Consider the following 19,003-nt stretch of genomic DNA (forward strand, 5'->3'; position numbering starts at 1 on the left):
ATCTAAATGGGTTTACCTCATTTTAATTTTCTGCTGCCCTTTGACGTGCCCTCATGGGAGGCACGGGGCTTTGAACTGGAGTCTGAGGACTAAAAAGTCAAAATCCTGTTTCAGCTACTCAACAGCTCTGTGGTCTCGGGTACTGTAACTCTCAGAACCTTGGTTTCCTTCTTTGAAGAGTGATAGTAGTGGGATTTGTCTCAGAGTCAGTATGAAGGTTAAATGGGATGATCTTGGAGGATGAACTTGGAAACTGTGCAGAGGTTTCCTGCCTCTGTCATGGCCTTGATCCCGTCCCCCATCCATGCTGGGTCTTGCTGCTTCTCATGCACTATGTCTATTGCTTCCCCTTGGTCTTGGTCTGCAGTTACCTCTTTTTCTCCCAATTCCCCCCTTCCCTCACATCCCTCCTCATCCTTCAAGACCAATTTATGGATCACCTTCTCCACGAAGCCTTCTCAGACTCCTTTAAGCTACAAGGTTCTCTCCCGTCTCTCTGTTTACTGTATTAGTCTGTCATACCATCTCTCACTTAATTACTCTCTTCCATGTGTATTTTTTAAGACTAAGTATACTAAATTCTCTTTAAAAATGTCGCTTACACTTTGGTATTCACCACGGTAACTAGTAGGATGGCAGACAACTACACTACACACTTTCAAGCCCATGGGTTATAGATCATGCTGCCCCTTCTTTTTCTTTTTTTTTTGGCCGCGTCGTTCAATCCCTGGTTTTAGTTTTCCCCAACCAGGGACTGAACCCGGGCCCTCAGCAGTGAAAACCCAGAGTCCTAACCACTGGACCACCAGGGGTGCTGCCCCTTCTTTTTCTCAGAGTACTTTCCCTCCCTTCTCTTCTTGTCCACTTTCTACTCATCTTTAAAGACCAACTCAGTTGGTGTCTCCTCTGAAACTCCTTCCCTTGTTTAGAGCTGTGGTTTCCTCAGGGCTCCTCCTGACACTTTGCTTCTGCTCGATGTGTTTGTGTATCAGTCAGTTGGATATGTACCTGCCTCCCCGACAGGTTGGAACCTCCTGGAGGACACACTACATAACTTGTACACCTTTGTGCCCACCTCTCCACCCCCCAAAGCCTGGAACAGATTACTCCTACATTCTCTAATTTATTGAGTACCTGCTATGTGCCAGGCACCCTGTTAAGTGCTATTGAGAACATCGTGAGCAAAATAACTACGAGCTTACCTCCGTGGAGCCTTTAGTGTGTGGAGGACGCAGGCTTTAACTAAATACTCGCAGAAAAGGATGGAAAACTGCAAGTTGTATGCTCGTGGCGGAGCTGAGGTGCCCGGAGCTAGGAGAGAAGGTCAGAGGTATCAGGGCCAATTTCCTTGAAGAACTCCGAGAAAGGCACTCTATGAATGTTTGCTAAATTGTAGGGAATTGAACAGTGGCTGCCCAATAAATACTCGTTGATTGTTTGATTGATTTTTGGCAAAGCCTCTGGAGATCCTGAGAAGAAAGGGCCTCAGGTCCCCATCATTCTTATTACATAATTATTTCAGTGCGTTTAAAGCTCCCCATTTTTCATCTTATACTTTAAACATCAGGGAAAAACTGATAGGCCAACTTTATAATATTTTAAAATGACTCTGTGGTGTTTTGGAATATTACATAGCTATAAGAGTTTATGTATATTTAATATACTTATTAAAATATGCAGTAAGCCCGTGGCTGATTTTCTCTAAGGACATCTCAGTGCCGAGGTGGGACTTAAATGTTTAATATTAATAATAATACTCATAGCTCATATTTCTCTAGTGCTTTTCATCTTCGGGATCCCTAAAGCCTGTGAGCACCACATCAAGTGGATGCAGCTGGGCTCGCCGGCGGGCTGACAGCATCCTCATCTGGACTCCTTTCTTCCTCTGGGGGAGGAGAAGGGGGAACTCCAACACAAAGGTCCAGCTTCCACTGCCTACATTGAGTTTCCTCTTCCCAGACTCAAATTCCCTCTGGCTCCCTCTGAAAGGCTTCCAATTACGTACAACTGCTGCTGCCAGCCCTATACCACTGATACTCCCTGTCTTAGAACAAGGGAAAAAGTGGCTTTATGCTCCTGGGGTAGGGAGATACATGCCCTTCCTTGGGCTGGTCCAGGACAGGACATAGAGCCTGAGATTGGCTGACCGGAAAAGGGAAATGCAAAGGGAAGGTCTCGGCTTGTTATATAAACCCACCCCCTGTCCTTCCTTGTCTAGGTCACGGAGACCAGGACCGGTCCCCTGGGCTGCAGCAACTACGACAACCTAGACTCGGTCAGCTCTGTCCTGGTACAGAGTCCGGAGAACAAAGTGCAGTTACTCGGTAAGGTGCCCTGTGATGTTTTCACACTTTCCATACACGGTAAAAAAAAAACAACAAAAAACAAACTTGGATCACCAAAAGGCAAAAGTCCTGCCTGCCCCATTTGGCTAAACCCTTCTGAAGACAAGAACTACCACTAGTTCTGGAACTTGTATTTAACGACTTTCCATCATTCTTTTGAGAAAACTTCTGACATGGTTCACTTTACACCTCGACCATTGCTCAAACCACTGGACACCCAAATCCTCCCACCTCCCAGTCCTTCCCAAGACCTCTGTCACTATCCTACAGCAACAACACATCCATCGTTATACACCTTGATCTCGTTGGCGATCTCCTTTGTTGTCCAAAGAACCCTCTGCTTTATCCTAAGTACACATTGGGGAATAGCTGGCCTTTGCAGAGTGGTTATGTGGCACCGTCTCTAGCTTGACTAAGAGCTACACAAACTGTGGGACCATTGGTTACCCTGAGAGTGTTCCCTGCTTTCTGTTACTAGTCTGCAGTCTTCCATGTGAGATCAAAGCCAGAAGAAGAGTTTGAGAGGAATAGGAGCCTTAACCGGGGACAGAACAGGCAGAAACAGAAAAGTGAAAGGAAGGGGAACGACCGTAGGTCTGGAGGCTGGGAGATAAGGGGAGGCACTCAGCTGCTCTCTGTCCCCCAAGCATCCTGGGGGCAGAGCCATGCAGACTGATTCAGACAGAGCTGTTTGGCGATGGGAAAAGTTCATTCTTCTTAAGGCCTGAGTTGGACTCTGTTTAAGATATTATTGTCTTGGTATTATGAAATCAACAGCCGTCACCCAGGATCTATGATTACAAATTCCAGGCAACCTGAGCCAGACGCAACCCCTCAATGCTTTAGGCATCAAGAAACATACAAGGGCTTCCCTGGTGGCGCAGTGGTTGAGTCTGCCTGCCAATGCAGGGGACACGGGTTCGAGCCCTGGTCTGGGAAGATCCCACATGCCACGGAGCAACTGGGCCCGTGAGCCACAACTACTAAGCCTGCGCGTCTGGAGCCTGTGCTCTGCAACAAGAGAGGCCACGATAGTGAGAGGCCCGCGCACCGCGATGAAGAGTGGCCCCCACTTGCCACAACTAGAGAAAGCCCTCGCACAGAAACGAAGACCCAACACAGCCAAAAATAAATAAATAAATAAATAAATAAACCCAAAGTTTTAAAAAAAAGAAACATACAAAAAGGAGGAAAAGGCTCCTGTATTTAAAGCCTCCCAATACAATTAGCATCCCTCTTCTCTCAGGTCCCTGGATGGGCTGGGTTTGTGTCTGGAAATTAGTGATGAGTGAAGTTCAGAGTGTCTGGTGGTTCATTTGGAATAGTTTATGCCATTTAATTTTATAGCCCATCACTCATGCAGACATTGCTCAGGGCACTTATTTTGTAGCAATAGGAAATGTTATGGTGAGGAGGAGGGAGCTGATGGGGGAGGTGAAAGGAAAGGACTTGGAGAGGAGTGAGTGTTGAAAGCAAGCGTATGTGGACAGTGTGCGTGGGGAGGGCTGCTCAAGTGCCACTGTGGGCACATCGTCAAGAAAGGAAAGTTTAGGAGCAGTTCAGAACAGGAGGTAGATCACAAACAAGCACAACAAACATCTACCGCAGCTGCAATTCTAAGTTATATTTTGAGGTCTGCCGAGACTGGGTTACATACTTTGGGCTCTCTGATTTCCTGCCAAGGACAAGGTCAAGGGTGTGACAATAAAGAGCTGGCAGACCTCTGATGGAAGGGGAGCTCATCCCGTCCAGAAGTCCTCGTGTCCCTCACTCTCCTGGCACAGTTTCTCCCAGTGTCCCTGCTGGGAGAGCCTCCTGCAGGTCTGACCTTGAACCGGGCTGGGCTGCAACCAAAGGCATGCCCGTCCTTCATTCACCTCTTGATATGCTTCCAACAGCCACCCTGTGTGGCTTGAAGCCGACTAGGAGTCTATTCTGCTGCTGGTGAACCAATATCCACCACAGATGGGTAGGAAAACTGAAGCTTGGAGCAATTTAGTGGGTTATATTCAAGACCAGAGGCAGCTAATTAGAAAAGAGAGCTGAGAGACCTTCGTTATCTATCCAGGCTCGACTGAACTTGGGGCATCCATCGCCATCTTGCTTTCACATCGCGTTAAGGGTTAAACCCTGAGATAGGCAGCCAGTCCCAGTTATGCAGTATGACCCAATGGGACAAGGACAGGGTCTGTCACCAAGCTGACTTTACCAGCACTGTGACTTGGGCAGGTCACCATGGTCACTGGGCTGGGATTTCCTCATTATAAGAGCCTCAGTATGACCACAGTGTTGCTTGTAGTTGTATATGGAAAGTGCTTGGTATAGTGCCTGGCCACTGTGTACCCATAACACCTTGTCCCTACCTCCTAAGCAGGGCAGCCTCCTTGGTCATCGGGGCTAAGGTGGGAGGCCCAGGAGGGTCAGCATTCAGAAGTATCCTAGGAGGCCTGCTGCTCATCTCAGAGAAGCTAGAAACAGGATGGCAATTGGAGGCAGAGCAAAAAAGCCCATCAAGCCTTGATTCTTCCCCCACGAGGGCTATAAGCTCTTCCTTTATCTGAAACATCTTCCCATTTCCATCCTAGAAACGCTGACGTGTAGCCAGTAAGCCCGTTCATATGATATGCACGCTCTCAATTTGGCTGACGTGAGGGGTTCGACTAAGCCTTGAGCTTTGACGTGCCCCATCTGTCACTGGGACAGCAATAACCCTCTGTCCCAACCAGCTCAGCAGGATCAGGGCCTGGGGTGGCCATTCTTGGGCCCAGGATGCACAAGTCAGCAGAACCCCAGCTGGGGATCCTGCAGCCTTGGGTGTGGGGAAACCGAGTACTCCCTGGCCCTGCCAGGCAGTTCCCCGACACGTCCTTTCCTTAGGCCTGCAGGTGCTGCTGCCCGAGTACCTGCGGGAGCGCTTCGTGACCGCTGCGCTCAGCTACATCACATGCAGCTCTGAGGGCGAGCTCATCTGCAAGGAGAATGACTGTTGGTGCAAGTGCAGCCCCACCTTCCCAGAATGCAACTGTCCTGACGCTGACATCCAGGCCATGGAGGACAGCCTGCTGCAGATCCAGGACTCCTGGGCGACTCACAACCAGCAGTTTGAGGAGTCAGGTGAGCAGTCAGTCAGCCCAGGTTTCCTCCCTGTCAATGGGAGGTGGCTGAGAGGTGCGGGATAAGAACCCGGGGCGCTCAGCTTGGCTCCTGGCTCAGCCACTTAACTGGCTGGGTGACCTCCAGCAGGTTATATGACCACCCCAAGTCTGAACTCGTTTTCTTTTTTTGTATATGCAAACAGACCTAATACCTACCAAAGTGATGCGTTTCAAGGACTTAATAAGCTAAGGTAAATATAATTGAGGCCAGAGGCCTTGTCTGTCTTGTTTGCCACAGATTCCACAGTGCCTGCACATAAGGTGCACAGTGAATATTTGTTGAATGAATGAGGCACATAGCATGTTTCTAGGAGGCACCTACCACATGCTGGTGATTGCTTATTGCAGGTATAACTGATATCAATGTCACCTTGAGACTTAGATTCAGAGGGCTTGGTTTTGAGTTCTTATTCCGTGTTATGGCTTGAATGTTTGTAGCCCCTCAAATTCATATGTGGAAAATCTGATGCCCAAGGTGATGGTATTAGGAGGTGGGGACTTTGGGATTTGATTAGGTCATAAGAGCCGAGCCCTCATGAACGGTATCAGTGCTCATATAAAAGAGGCCCCAGAGAGATCCCTTACCTCTTCCAACATGTGAGCACCCAGCAAGAATTTTGCCATCTGCAACCCAGAGGAGGGCCTTCACCAGAACCTGCCAGCAGCATCCTGACCTTGGACTTCCGGCCTCTGAAAATACATTTCTGTTGTTTATAAGCCACCCAGTCTGTGATATTTTGTTATAACATCTTGGACAGACCTAACACACTCTATTACTGATCCTTTGTATGACTTTGGTTTAGCCATTCAGCTCCTCAGTGCCTCCATTTCTTCATCTGTAAATGAGGGAAAATGATAATAATAGGTGGATGGATGGCTCATATGGAATAATGTAGATAAAATTAAAGTATAAAGAACTCTGCATGATATACTCATACATTTCAATATTAAATGACTAATAGTTATATGGATATATCTCAAAAAACAATATTCGATAAAACAAAACAAATGAAAAGTTATGTATTATATACATATTTGTATTTATATAACATTTATATGTAATGCTATAATAACATGTTAAATATACATATTTAGTACTATTTATTTGATGTTTAAAACATACTAGCCAATACTTAATATTTTTATGGATACATCTATTTTTAGAAAACGTTAAAAAATATCTGCTAGTAATAAAGAAAACATTCAGAGAGTAGTTACATCTAGATACAGATGGAGGGGGAAGTTTAGGGCCTTCAAGTATATTTGGCTTTGCCTTATTTCTTTAAAAAAAAATCTTATTCAATATGGCAAAATGGCAAACTCTAGGTGGTGGGCACATGGAGTTTATCCTTGTTATTCTCTGTGCTGTTTTGTATACCTAAGTGTTTATAAAAAGAACTATGCACACACTACTAGTTGTTAATGTCATTACTAGGTGTGATTTTTCCAATCATCTGGGTGGGGGATGAAGAACCAGGGGCTTGAGAAATCAGAATGAGCTGAGGCCCCAGGCATTGCCATCTCAGGTCTTAAACAAGGCATTCAGTTGCTAAGGAGAATATCATATTCCGGCCCCCCAGCTGCATTGGACCAACGGTGGTGGGATGTGTTAGGTAATGCTCGAGTATGTGGGAAAGGACTTTGGGCTTTCAGCACTATGAATTACTGCCAGTTGAGTGAAAGAGGACTATCCAGACCCCCATCAGGAGACGTGATGGCTGCAGGTTCCAAGTAAAAGCAGGTCCATGGACAGAGATCTGAGCATGAATTCAGAAAACACATTGTGCCCAGGAAGCCCTGAGGAGGACTCAGGCTTGCAGTAGGAGCTAAGAACCAGAAAGCACATTGCTTCTGGATTAGCTTCCAGGAAGAATGGGTGTCTGGCCAAGAGGTGAATCTCAAAAGAGAGGAAAGGTGTCCTAGAGTCAGAGACAAGGACATGGAGGGAAGAGGCTGGTCTCAGGGACTGAAAGGCTTCTAAGAAGACTTCTGAGCTGGGTTCTCCCTCTTCTGTGTCTGCATTTGCCAGTCTTGCCTGCCCTCACCTTCATGAGTGCCTCACACCTTCCCTAAGGGAGCGGTGGTGTGATTGAAGAAGATTGTGCGTGAATTATAAGGCGGTATAAAGGGCAAGAGAGGTGCATCCCAAGGTCATTGGCCCCGTGGGTGGTGGCAGAGATGTGTTTTGAAATTCAGAAGCATATTAGAAACAGGAAGGATGGGAAAGAATCCATATCTTATGGTACGTCAGTCACCTCTGAATAAGGCTGTTGGAAAAGAAAGAAAGAAAAGAGCCCTGGAGGGTGGATGTGAAGCCTCCTTCCTCATACAGTAACTGAAGGGCGGGCTGGGTCTGGGGGTAGTGGGGAGGTCCTCCTGCCCATCCAGGGTCCCCCTCAGCTCAGCTCTCGTGTTCTTACCCACAGAGGAATTCCAGGCCCTGCTGAAGCGGCTGCCGGATGACAGGTTCCTGAACTCCACAGCCATCTCCCAGTTCTGGGCCATGGACACCAGCCTCCAGCACCGCTACCAGCAGCTGGGAGCCAGCTTGAAAGTGCTGTTCAAGAAGACCCATCGGATCGTCCGCCGGCTCTTCAACCTCTGCAAGCGCTGCCACCGGCAGCCCCGCTTCCGCCTGCCCAAGGAGAGGTGAGCACCCCAGATGCCCGAGCCAGAGCACGTCACCCACGACAGCCACTGAGGCCGGGGAGGACCCCTGTCCAACACAGCAGAGCTGGGCATGCTGACCCACACACGGCCTGTTAGAGTCTCCTGTTATCTTGACCTACTTGCGTGTCATTCTCAGTTATGAGTTGCATCTGAAGTGAGAGAGAAAAAAACAAAGAGGCTAACTTTACTTTTATGTAAATTATAGTCGATTCGAATGTTATTCTAATAATACTCTAATTCTCACTCATTTCTATTTTAATAAGTCTTTTAGGAAAGAAGAGGGTGGAGTTAAAGCTTTTAGACCAATTGTGTATGATGAGAAACACACACAATAGATTGTTTCCAACAAGTGACTCTGCCCTGAGTCACGGGAGGGAGGCGAGCTGAGGCCCTGTGCCCTCGGGAGCAGAGTGGGGCTGGATTGTCAGAGGCCCTCATGCATCCATCCTTCCGCTCCTTCACACGTGCATCCAACAAGCCTTTGATGAGTCCACCTCGTATGTCCTAATATTAAGCAGTGAGGGATATTTGTTAATTGAGAAGATATAATAAATATACAGGAACATCAAAATTATAAAATGATTATGCGGCAGCCCCTTAAAAGCATGTTCGTGGACCATAAATCAAAGGCATGGTCTAATAATAGTAAAGGTCAGAGAGAAAAGCCACCCAGGAGAAGGACCTCTTGGCCAGATTGTGTGGGAGGAAATGGAAGTGGGCTGGTGCGTGTGAGCCAGAGCATTCCAGGAGGGGGCGCTGCCCTCACAGCAACCCAGGGGTGCACTTCTAACTGAGGCACAGGTAACGAGGGACATATGAGTGAGAGGACAGACCAGCAAGGGCATTTGAGAAAGGTTCATTTTTTTTTTTTTTTTCCAACAAATAGTTAGGAAATGCTTACCAGGCACCAGGAACAATCCTAGTTTCTGAGAATATGTTGGGGAATAATGCAGGGTCCCTGCTCTCATGGCATTTGCAGGGAAGCCATCTCTGAACAGGTCAACGATAAATAAACACAATCCATTTTGATAATGAACATTGCTGAGGATCAAGTCAAAGCAGGGTGATGTGACAGAGAGGGACTGGGTGATGCTTTGGACAGGGGAGTAACTGAAGACCTCTTTGAGGAGGTATCATAAGAGCTGAAGTCTAAACCTTAAGAGGGAGCCAGCCATAGAAAAGTCCTATCCTTGGTGGGAGAGTTCTAGAAAGGACAGAGACTGTGAAGGGGGAAAGAGGTTGGCATGACACTGGAAAGTTTGGAGAGCCAGTTGTTGGAAGATCTTATTTAAGAGGCTGAAAACTAGATTGGATACGAAAGACGTTGCAGATCTTCTGTAGGCTTTTGAATAAGGGAATGAGGTGGTACTTGGGAGGGAGGAGCACAAGTTTGCTGTCAGACATTTCTGGCGCTGATCCATCAGACACCCAGCTCCAGGACTTGTTTGGTTATCCCAAAGTGGTAAAGTAGGGTTTCTGTCATTCAGAGAACCTGGGGCTTTTATCTTCCTTATCACCTATTAGTCACATCTCCTGCCACCCTCAGGGAAGCAGCAGTGTGTGGCTTCCTATGACTCTTGCTTCATTTTTATCCCTCCTCCCAAAGGTCTTTGTCCTACTGGTGGAACCGTATCCAGTCCCTCCTCTACTGTGGAGAGAGCACCTTCCCTGGCACCTTCCTGGAACAGAGCCACAGCTGCACCTGCCCCTACGACCAGTCTTCCTGCCAGGGCCCCATCCCTTGTGCCTTGGGCGAAGGGCCCGCCTGTGCCCACTGTGCCCCAGACAACAGCACACGCTGTGGGAGCTGCAACCCAGGCTACGTGCTCGCCCAGGGCTTGTGCCGCCCCGAGGTGGCCGAGTCGCTGGAGAACTTTCTGGGGCTGGAGACAGACCTGCAGGACCTGGAGCTGAAGTACCTGCTGCAGAAGTGGGACAGCCGCATCGAGGTGCACTCCATCTTCATCAGCAATGACATGCGCCTGGGCAGCTGGTTCGACCCTTCCTGGAGGAAACGCATGCTGCTCACCCTGAAGAGCAACAAGTACAAGCCCGGGCTGGTGCACGTGATGCTGGCCCTGTCCCTGCAGATCTGCCTCACCAAGAACAGCACCCTGGAGCCTGTCATGGCCATCTACGTCAACCCCTTTGGGGGCAGCCACTCTGAGAGCTGGTTCATGCCCGTGAACGAGGGCAGTTTCCCAGACTGGGAAAGGACTAATGTGGATGCCGTCGCCCAGTGCCAAAACTGGACTATTACCTTGGGCAATAGGTGGAAGACCTTCTTTGAGACAGTCCATGTTTACCTACGGAGCCGAATCAAGTCCCTGGATGACAGCTCCAACGAGACAATCTACTACGAGCCTCTGGAGATGACCGATCCCTCCAAGAACTTGGGCTACATGAAAATCAACACCTTGCAGGTCTTTGGCTACAGCCTGCCCTTTGACCCGGATGCCATCCGGGACTTAATTCTCCAGTTAGACTACCCATATACTCAAGGTTCCCAGGACTCTGCCCTCTTGCAGCTCATCGAGCTTAGGGACCGGGTCAACCAGCTTTCTCCGCCTGGCAAGGTGCGGCTCGACCTTTTCTCCTGCTTGCTCCGGCATCGGCTCAAGCTGGCCAACAATGAGGTGGGCAGGATCCAGTCCTCTCTGAGGGCTTTCAACTCCAAGCTGCCAAACCCTGTGGAGTATGAGACAGGCAAACTCTGTAGCTAATGGGGGACCCACTCCAGCGCCGGGCAGGGAGGGGATCCATGAATCCGGGGTGCAAAGATCTAAGCCCTCACCTTAGTGCCAACGGGGTGTTCCCTTAAGACTGCACCCAGCAGATGGGACTCGGGGCTTGAACTGAAGCAGGCAGGAGAGAAAGAAACAGCCGCTGCACACATGCACACACCACGCGTGTGCACACACGTGCGCACACGCACACGCACACACACACACACACACACTCACAAGGGGAGGCGAGCACTCAGCAGCCTGGGATCTGTAAAGTCGGTGCTTTCTCACATGAATGCGGTTGAAGGAGAGGGAGCCAAGGGAGAGCTTCAGAAAAGGAACCAGCCCAACCGTGCAACACACAGATTCTTAAAAGTGATTCTTAGCATTCAAGAAAGCAAGAGGGAACAACAATGCGAGGGGTGGGAGCACCGCCTCCCCCTCTGTGGAGTCACTTTTGTATTCTTTTTAGCCAGATTTCTTAAATGGCGTTGTTTCATGATTCCCCACAGTGGTTCTTACTTTTTGTTCGCTGCCTCCTCTGAGCCCTCCAGACACGGACCGCTCCTCAGGCCAGCTCCGTCGAGGAAACGGGGGGGTAACGCCCGCAGACGACCCCTCGGGGCAGCAAGGCAGCCCTGCTGCCTTCCCTCTCCCTCGGCCCCCTCGCTTCCTTGGGCTCTCCGGTGTCAGGGCCTGGCTGGCTCCACGTTCCCCTTGTGGTCCAGCCAGAGCTCCTCTCCCAGCAGCATCTGTTCTGTCCAAGAAAGCAGCTCTGTCAACTTAGAGACGATGTATAGGGAAATGTTCTTTTTTAAAAAACAAAAAACAGAAAACAAAAAATATTTATTTTGTGATTGTTTTTCTTGTCAATCTGCTCCAGCCACATGAACATATGAGTAAAAACTTGCCTGGTTTAATATATATATGTTTTAAAAAGGCTGTTTTTTAGGGGAAAAATGAGAGAGAAAAGAGGGGGGAAAAAAGAGTATAGTTCCCTGGGCTGCCTGGATTTTTAAAAATTGGGTGTCCATGGATGGAGGATATTGCTATATAGGAGGCTGGTTGATCCGTGTACACACAAGTGCATGCATGTCTGGCTTGACTGTGTGTGTGTGTGTGTGTGTGTGTGTGTGTGTGTGTGTGTGTGAGAGAGAGAGAGAGAGAGAGAGAGGGAGAGAAGTTGACATTAAATAAAGAATGGAGTGAGGCAGAACTCTTCCAGAGAGTTATCTGCCTTACCCACCTCCTTTTTTCCCAGGTGTGAGGGCTAACACGGGTCCGACAACCAGGATAGGCCACTATCAATCAGGAGAGTAGTAGAAAAGTTCTTGCTTTCCAGGAGAACTGTAGCCTCTGTGCCTAGGGCAAATGCCTGCTAACAGGGGTTCCTCTTTGCCTGCACTGCTGTGGACATCAGGAGAATTTTTCATCTTCTGCATCTTATGGTCTGGGATCGCCTTTGAGGAAATTGGGAACCATGCAGACATGGCCTTGGTTTTCTCCATTCTGTCTGATTACTACTTTCCCAGCCTAAAAATCACGTTTGACATAAGCCACACAGAACAATGCATCATTCTCCCTTAGTGCCTCCCCCAGGTGGTATGAGAAGCATTTCATAGCAGATCTTTTGGAGAACCAATTCTCTGTCTGTTCTCCACATGATCCAAGTACAATGTGTAGGCATGACAACCCCCATTTTATTCAGGCGTAAGTCACCACGTAAATACTAAGTACCTCATTCCCTACCTGTGGTACATCTTGGTTGGTACAAAATGAACTGGGAGACAGAAAGGATGGTCATGTCTCTCTGCCCAGAGCCATCTACGTTTATTGTTGCAAAGGGAGGAATTCAGCAGTCTATTACTGCACCATCAATCCAGGAGGACCTGAAATCCTTGGTAGATAAGCAGCTTAGGGCATTTCTTTCTTCACAACTCCCCTGAAGGCTTCTAATGTAGAAATACAGAGTGATGGAATGATTTAAGGATGAACACAGGTATTGGCTGCCTATTTCTGGTTCAGCCGCTTCTTACTTTGGGGAGTTTTGTGTCAAGCTCCTCGTCTGTGGAAGATGGAACCAACAGATGTCATTTTCATCAGTGGGGGTGTTGATGTGCCAGAGAAGTGTGCTTTTGTTGGGAAAGGGGTTGCAACTGGTAGGAAGGCTTTGATACCTTCCCAGGATGGGGTTTGAGAGGTGTAAGGCAGATAGATAGGAGAGTCTGATTGTAGCATTCTGAGTGTGCATATCTATATGCTGTAGGAGTGGGTGGGCAGAGGCTTTCACCCACAAATTAAAGGCACACTGTGCACAGCAATATTCAGAGTGGGGAGGAAAGCAATTGAGAAAGCGCTGTGCACAAAATTAGCAGTTGCATCCTCAGTAGCATGAAGGTAATTGTCCCAGTGGGAACTGAGTCAGTACACGAGGGCGCACATCCCACCTGAGCCAGTCCCACAGCTGAGGGGTGGGAAACCTCAGCTGTCAGTCTCTGAATCAGAGAGCAAACGGGGGGAAAAGCCCACCTATAGAGTTATTAGGAAGGATGCTGCGTCTCCTTACCTCAGACTCCTTGTCTTAGGAAGGCTCTGGGAAGATGCTGGTATGATATGGTTTTAGAAATATATGCATCTAGTTACAAAGATTTCCACTTCTTGCCTGCTGGAAGGTTTAAACCATGAAGCTGAGTGTATCAACTCCATCTAAAAGTACTATTACACATTGGTAAATATTTAGGAGTGCCCTTCTGAGCCCAGAAGCAAGCACCATATTGATAGAGGGTCTAAAAGACATTAATAATTAATTACAGTAGTAGACATGTTTATATTTGACCTCCTTACCTGATATCTGTGACAGATGTCTGACTCCTCTGTTCCAAGGCAGTGATGGGGTGTCTGGTGTAGAAGAGCTTGGATCAAAGCAGCAGACCAAAGACTTGGCTTCCAGAAGGCAGGTGGAGGAAGAGGGGGGGAAGTAAAGAATGGGCAGGATTTCTTAAGAGGCTTTTAAAGGCTTGAAACCATGAATTCAGCATGAGTTTCTCAGAAAGCTAGGCTGAGAAATGCCATAATAAGGAAAGGCTGTCCCCAAATGATTGCCTTAAGAGTCTATAATAATCAGAAGATGTGAGTTATCTTTTCTCAGACACGGTTGCAAATAAAGAATTGTCATTAATTAATTAGTACTAGGTTTGTCAATGTTGGTGAAGTCATTGTGGAATTAAGAGCCAAATCACAATTCAGTTACTGGATATAACAATCGGAAATTCAAGCATTAATTGTAACCCCAAAGAACTAATACATCAAATGCTAATCTGCCCTAATGTTCGAGACTAATACCTCTAACACTAAATAATACATTTAATACCTGCTGCTGATAATATAATGCATACTCGTGCATCCGTAGCCAAAAACAGAAATGAAGATTGCTTCAAATACTGGATATCAGGAATAGTTCAGATCCGGTTCCTGTCTTCTTTTCACAAATATGAAAATAGTGGTCATGATGGGCAGAGCTACCTTACGAGTGGTTGGAATACATCGCCTACATGTTGCCCTGCCCCAAAAAATCACCTCCAATGTCTGTAATTTCATCATGTAAGTCTGTTCTCTTGCATATAAAAGAGATCTTTTTGCCATTATATTTTGTATGAAAATTAAAATGCCCTTAGGAAGAAATAAGTCTTAGAAGTTTAGCCCACAGGCAAAATAGAGGATTAGATTTTTGGAGTTGGAAGTTTTTTAGAGGTCGTCCTGTCTACTGATTTCTGACATGAGGAAAAGGTGAAAGAACTTTCCCAAGGTTGTATCTATTAACAGGGCTAGGAATAGCAGTCTAATCTGCTTCCTTCTCTACCTCTCTCTGCCAGTAAATGACGTCTGGGTCCTGGGAGATGACAGGGACCCAGTTCAGGGCTTGGGAGTGTGAAGGTGGGGGAGGGAAGGCCATTTTCCAGTAAGCATAAGAGAACTACTAAGAGATAAGAGTATCCTCACATCTTCTTCTGGGATTGGTTCTAGCAAAAACAATCAGTTGCTATAACAAGTGAAAGAAAAAAGACTAAACTTTCTCCCCTGAGAAGCTTTAAACACAGAGTAGACATGTTTCCATCTAAGCTGGAGATAGAGGGATCAACTTTCCAGTTTCCTGATGACTCTATCAGCTCAATGTTTTTTAATTACAGCATCCTGCCTCCAATTTCTTGCTATTTTCTAGAGACCATCAATTAGACTTTGAATATCTTTACAAATCTGGTACTTTCTGCAAAACATTTTCTGTGTAAAGACTACAGGTATCTGGGTACCACTAACCTCCAAAGGCCTTAGGCTGCAGTCACCATGGCAACACTCTGATATGCCCTGAGAGTCCTTATTCCTTCCAACAGAAGAGCAAGAGGCCGTGGACCGAAGGAGCCACCCAAGGCACAAAAGTAAGGCCTTAACTCCAGACCTGGAAGGATAGATGGGAAAATTCAGGAAGTATGACTGGGCTGTAAACACACAACTTTCTTCTGGTTTCTTGTTCTGGTTCTGCCACCAGCCAGCTTTGTAACTGTGGGCAAGTCACTCCACTTCTCTCGGAGTTTGCTCCCCTGTGGACCAGGGAGTTGGGTTTGCTATGCAGGTACTGGGGGACTTTCTAGTGCTATCCTTTCGTGATGATAAAAGCAGTGTGGTACAGAACACGCATATGCCCTCAGTCAGACAGACCTGGATTCCCATGTCAGCTCCACACTTACACTTAAGCGACCTTAATTCTTGGTTTGTCCCGTTATCTGTAACCCAACAGCTTCATCCCTACCTCCCTAAGATTTTTCTTTCCTTTCTCTTTCTGAACACTCACTTCTCTCCCTACTTTTGCTCCATACTCTCCAACATCCAGAACACATGTGTACCTTCAGTTCTCTAAAACTCAATCCCGGGGCTTCCCTGGTGGCACAGTGGTTGAGAATCTGCCTGCCAATGCAGGGGACACGGGTTCGAGCCCTGGTCTGGGAAGATCCCACATGCCCCGGAGCGAGTAGGCCCGTGAGCCACAACTACTGAGCCTGCGCATCTGGAGCCTGTGCTCCGCAACAAGAGAGGCCGTGATAGTGAGAGGCCCGCGCACCGCGATGAAGAGTGGCCCCCACTTGCCGCAACAAGAGAAAGCCCTCGCACAGAAACGAAGACCCAACACGGCCATAAATAAATAAATAAAACTCAATCCCATTTCTTCCCTCCCTCCCTCCCTCCTTCCTTTCTTCCCTTTTTCCTTCTTTTATGTATTCTTTTGGGCCAGGAAGAATTGTACAATATAATGTGAGGGATGGGGATGCATAAACAAAGCAGAGTGGTGCCTTCTCTAGTAGAGATGTGCCAAGTCTTGATGGAGCACAGAAAGGGAGCAAATCACTCCCTGGAAGAGACATTGGTGACATTTGTTGTGAACCTTCTAATAACTATGGAAGCAATACTCCAGGTCTCCATATGATTTACATATTTATGAGGGAAAGATTTAACATATAACGCGTGCCTCCCTTCTCGGAGGGCAGAAGAGAGCAATGACAGTAGCAGAGCCCCACTGAAGGCACACACTACATCTGGCTGGTGCCCTTATTTGTAGCTCCTGAGCCCCATGTCAGCACCTTGTTATGCAGTCCAAGACACACTCAAGGCACTGCCATGGGAGATCTGTTTGCTAGAGGAGATGTTTCCTCCCCTGGAGGGTGAAGTGTTCTATAATCAAGGATTCCCAACTTTAATGTGTGCATGATTCACCTGCAACTTGAATTCAGCAGGTAGGTCTGTGGGAGCCCAGATTCTGCACTTCTAAGAAGCTCCCAGGCAATGCTGCTGCTGCTGGTCTGAAGACCGTGCTTGAAGGAGCAAACTGTTATTATCTTCCTGCAGTTCTCAGGACTCTTAAAAAAAAAAAAAAAGGAGACTCCTAGGAAGCACAGGGGCTAAGGAAACAAAAGGTCAGTGATGTCTGGCCAGGAGGTGCAGACCTGACTTATGAAAATCTTGGTGCTCCCCTAGTCTTTAACCTCTCAACCAGTTAGGAGGCAGGTGCCTGACCTATATACACCAATAGTCCAAGAAAAGAGAGGAGAGAGGAGAGAAAGAAAAAAGGAAACTTAACTAAATCAAACTTCTGTGGTCTGAGAGCTAGCTTGCTTGTGAATGTGTTTACAGGTAAGCAGCCCTACAGACCAGCTGAATCATGCTGGCTGAGAAAAGGGCTTTCCCCCCCAAGCCTATCGGAGTAAATCTGTTCATAAGTGGGACAGGGAGTACTTGTCACTCTACAGACACATACGTCAGGCGAGATGATTAAATCCGCAGCAGCAATGTGCTAGCACCCAGAGGCCCCAAACTTCAGACTGCTAAGGTACCATGCCACCTCCAGGCACCTAATCTAAGAAATAGAATGAATTATTTCTGTTTTCAATTCTGTCCTCCTCTCTTCCAGCCTGTGCAATTACTACCCTTGCATCATTAATACAAACAGCCACCAGAATTTATGTAAGGTCATTCTTCCAAGGATCTCAAACTTGGAGGAATGAATCAATCAATGTTATTTATCAAGCATTTTCAGATAGGAGGTGTGGGAAATAAAAAAAAAACAACGACATGTATTTAGTATGTACACTCCCTTAATTCTAAAATTTTGCAGATGACTTATAGAATAAAACTTGGGGGAGGCTATACAGCTAAGTGAAAGCAGAGGCTGGACTTAGCATGCTTTCTGGAGTCAGGCTGCTTTGGTTCAAATCCCATCTCTGTCATTTACAATTGTGAGGGGCGGGATATGTCACTTCATCTCTTTCAGCCTCAGTTTGCACATCTGTAAAAGAGGGACAGTAACTGTGTGGATATCATAGGATGTTGTGATGATAAAATAAGGTAAAGCCTATAAAGGGCAGAGCAAGCTCACAGTACATATTACATTAGATAGTTTCTATGTTTGGGGGAAAGGGAAGGGAAGGAAAGAGAAGTAAAGGAAAGCAAAGGAAAGGAAAAAGAAATATTCATATTACTCACTTGCAAAAGCAGACTTCTTCCTGGAAACAGAGAAATTTATCATCTGGGCCATTATATCAGGGTCACTGGTAATATAATAGAAAAGGTCTTCAATTACAGTTCTGTGGCAGACATAGATAAGCCATTCAAACAGATATTTCTTATATAGATCCTTTAAAAAAGCAGAGAATATAATAACATCACTCATCACCAAAATGCCTGTGCCTGCCTAGGTCACATGGCCCAGGTACATTGTTTCTGATGCTGTAACTTATTAGAGTGATAGAGCTTGGAGTATCAGAGAGAATGGCTAGTTAACATGCCCATTAGTCTGTCTCTTTCAAAGAGCGCATCTTAAGTGCAGTACTGGCAAGTACTGGATCGCAGGCAATTCCTAGTTGAATTCCTTGATGGGGAGCCAGGGTATAGTACTACCATAACATTTTTAGATACAGGCATGAGGGAGGCAGAGTTTCTATTCCAGTTATGGTAGAAGTAGAAGACATGGAGAGGCAGAAAGGTGGGGGAATGTTCTAAGAAGTGGGAGCAGCATGAGCCTAGGCACATATTCCTAGACACGGTGATGAGTCAGCCTAATGTTCACATTCCAGATCCACCCTCCTGCCCTTCATTCTTTTCATTTTCAAATAAGAATTTTATTGAGATATAATACGCAAACCATAAAGTTCACCCCTCTAAAGTGTACAGTTCAGTAGTTCTTATTCAAAAAGTTGTGCATCAATCACCACTCTCTAATTCCAGAACATTTGCCTGACCCAAGAAAGAAATCCTTTATCCATTAGCCATCACTCTGCATTCCTCCCTGACCCCCAGTCCTTGGCAATCACTAATCTCTTTTCTGTTTCTATAGATTTGCCTATTTTGAGCATTTCATATATATGGTATCATATAATATGTATGACTTTCTTTTCACTTTCTTGAAAGTGATCCTTTGAAGCACAAAGTTTAAAATTTTGATGAAGTCCAATTTATCTATTTTTTTCTTTCATTGCTTTGGTGTCATATCTAAAACTCCATTGCCTAATCTAAGGTCACATAGATTTACAGCTATGTTTTCTTCTAAGAGTCTTTTAGTTGT

General features: G+C 46.7%; 1 protein-coding gene across 1 annotated transcript in view; it reads left to right on the forward strand.

The window, feature by feature from the left end:
* The window catches only part of BRINP2 (BMP/retinoic acid inducible neural specific 2), a 117,020-nt gene extending 105,279 nt beyond the window's left edge, over positions 1-11,741 (forward strand). The window contains exons 5-8 of the mRNA XM_036864793.1: positions 2,219-2,324; positions 5,223-5,459; positions 7,927-8,149; positions 9,777-11,741. Coding sequence (XP_036720688.1) covers positions 2,219-2,324; positions 5,223-5,459; positions 7,927-8,149; positions 9,777-10,893 — 1,683 coding nt within the window. The 3' untranslated portion in view covers positions 10,894-11,741. The remainder of the gene's footprint in view (positions 1-2,218; positions 2,325-5,222; positions 5,460-7,926; positions 8,150-9,776) is intronic.
* Positions 11,742-19,003: the final 7,262 nt, after the last annotated feature.

This window comes from Balaenoptera musculus, chromosome 1, assembly GCF_009873245.2.
Source record: "Balaenoptera musculus isolate JJ_BM4_2016_0621 chromosome 1, mBalMus1.pri.v3, whole genome shotgun sequence".
Taxonomy (NCBI): Eukaryota; Metazoa; Chordata; class Mammalia; order Artiodactyla; family Balaenopteridae; genus Balaenoptera; species Balaenoptera musculus.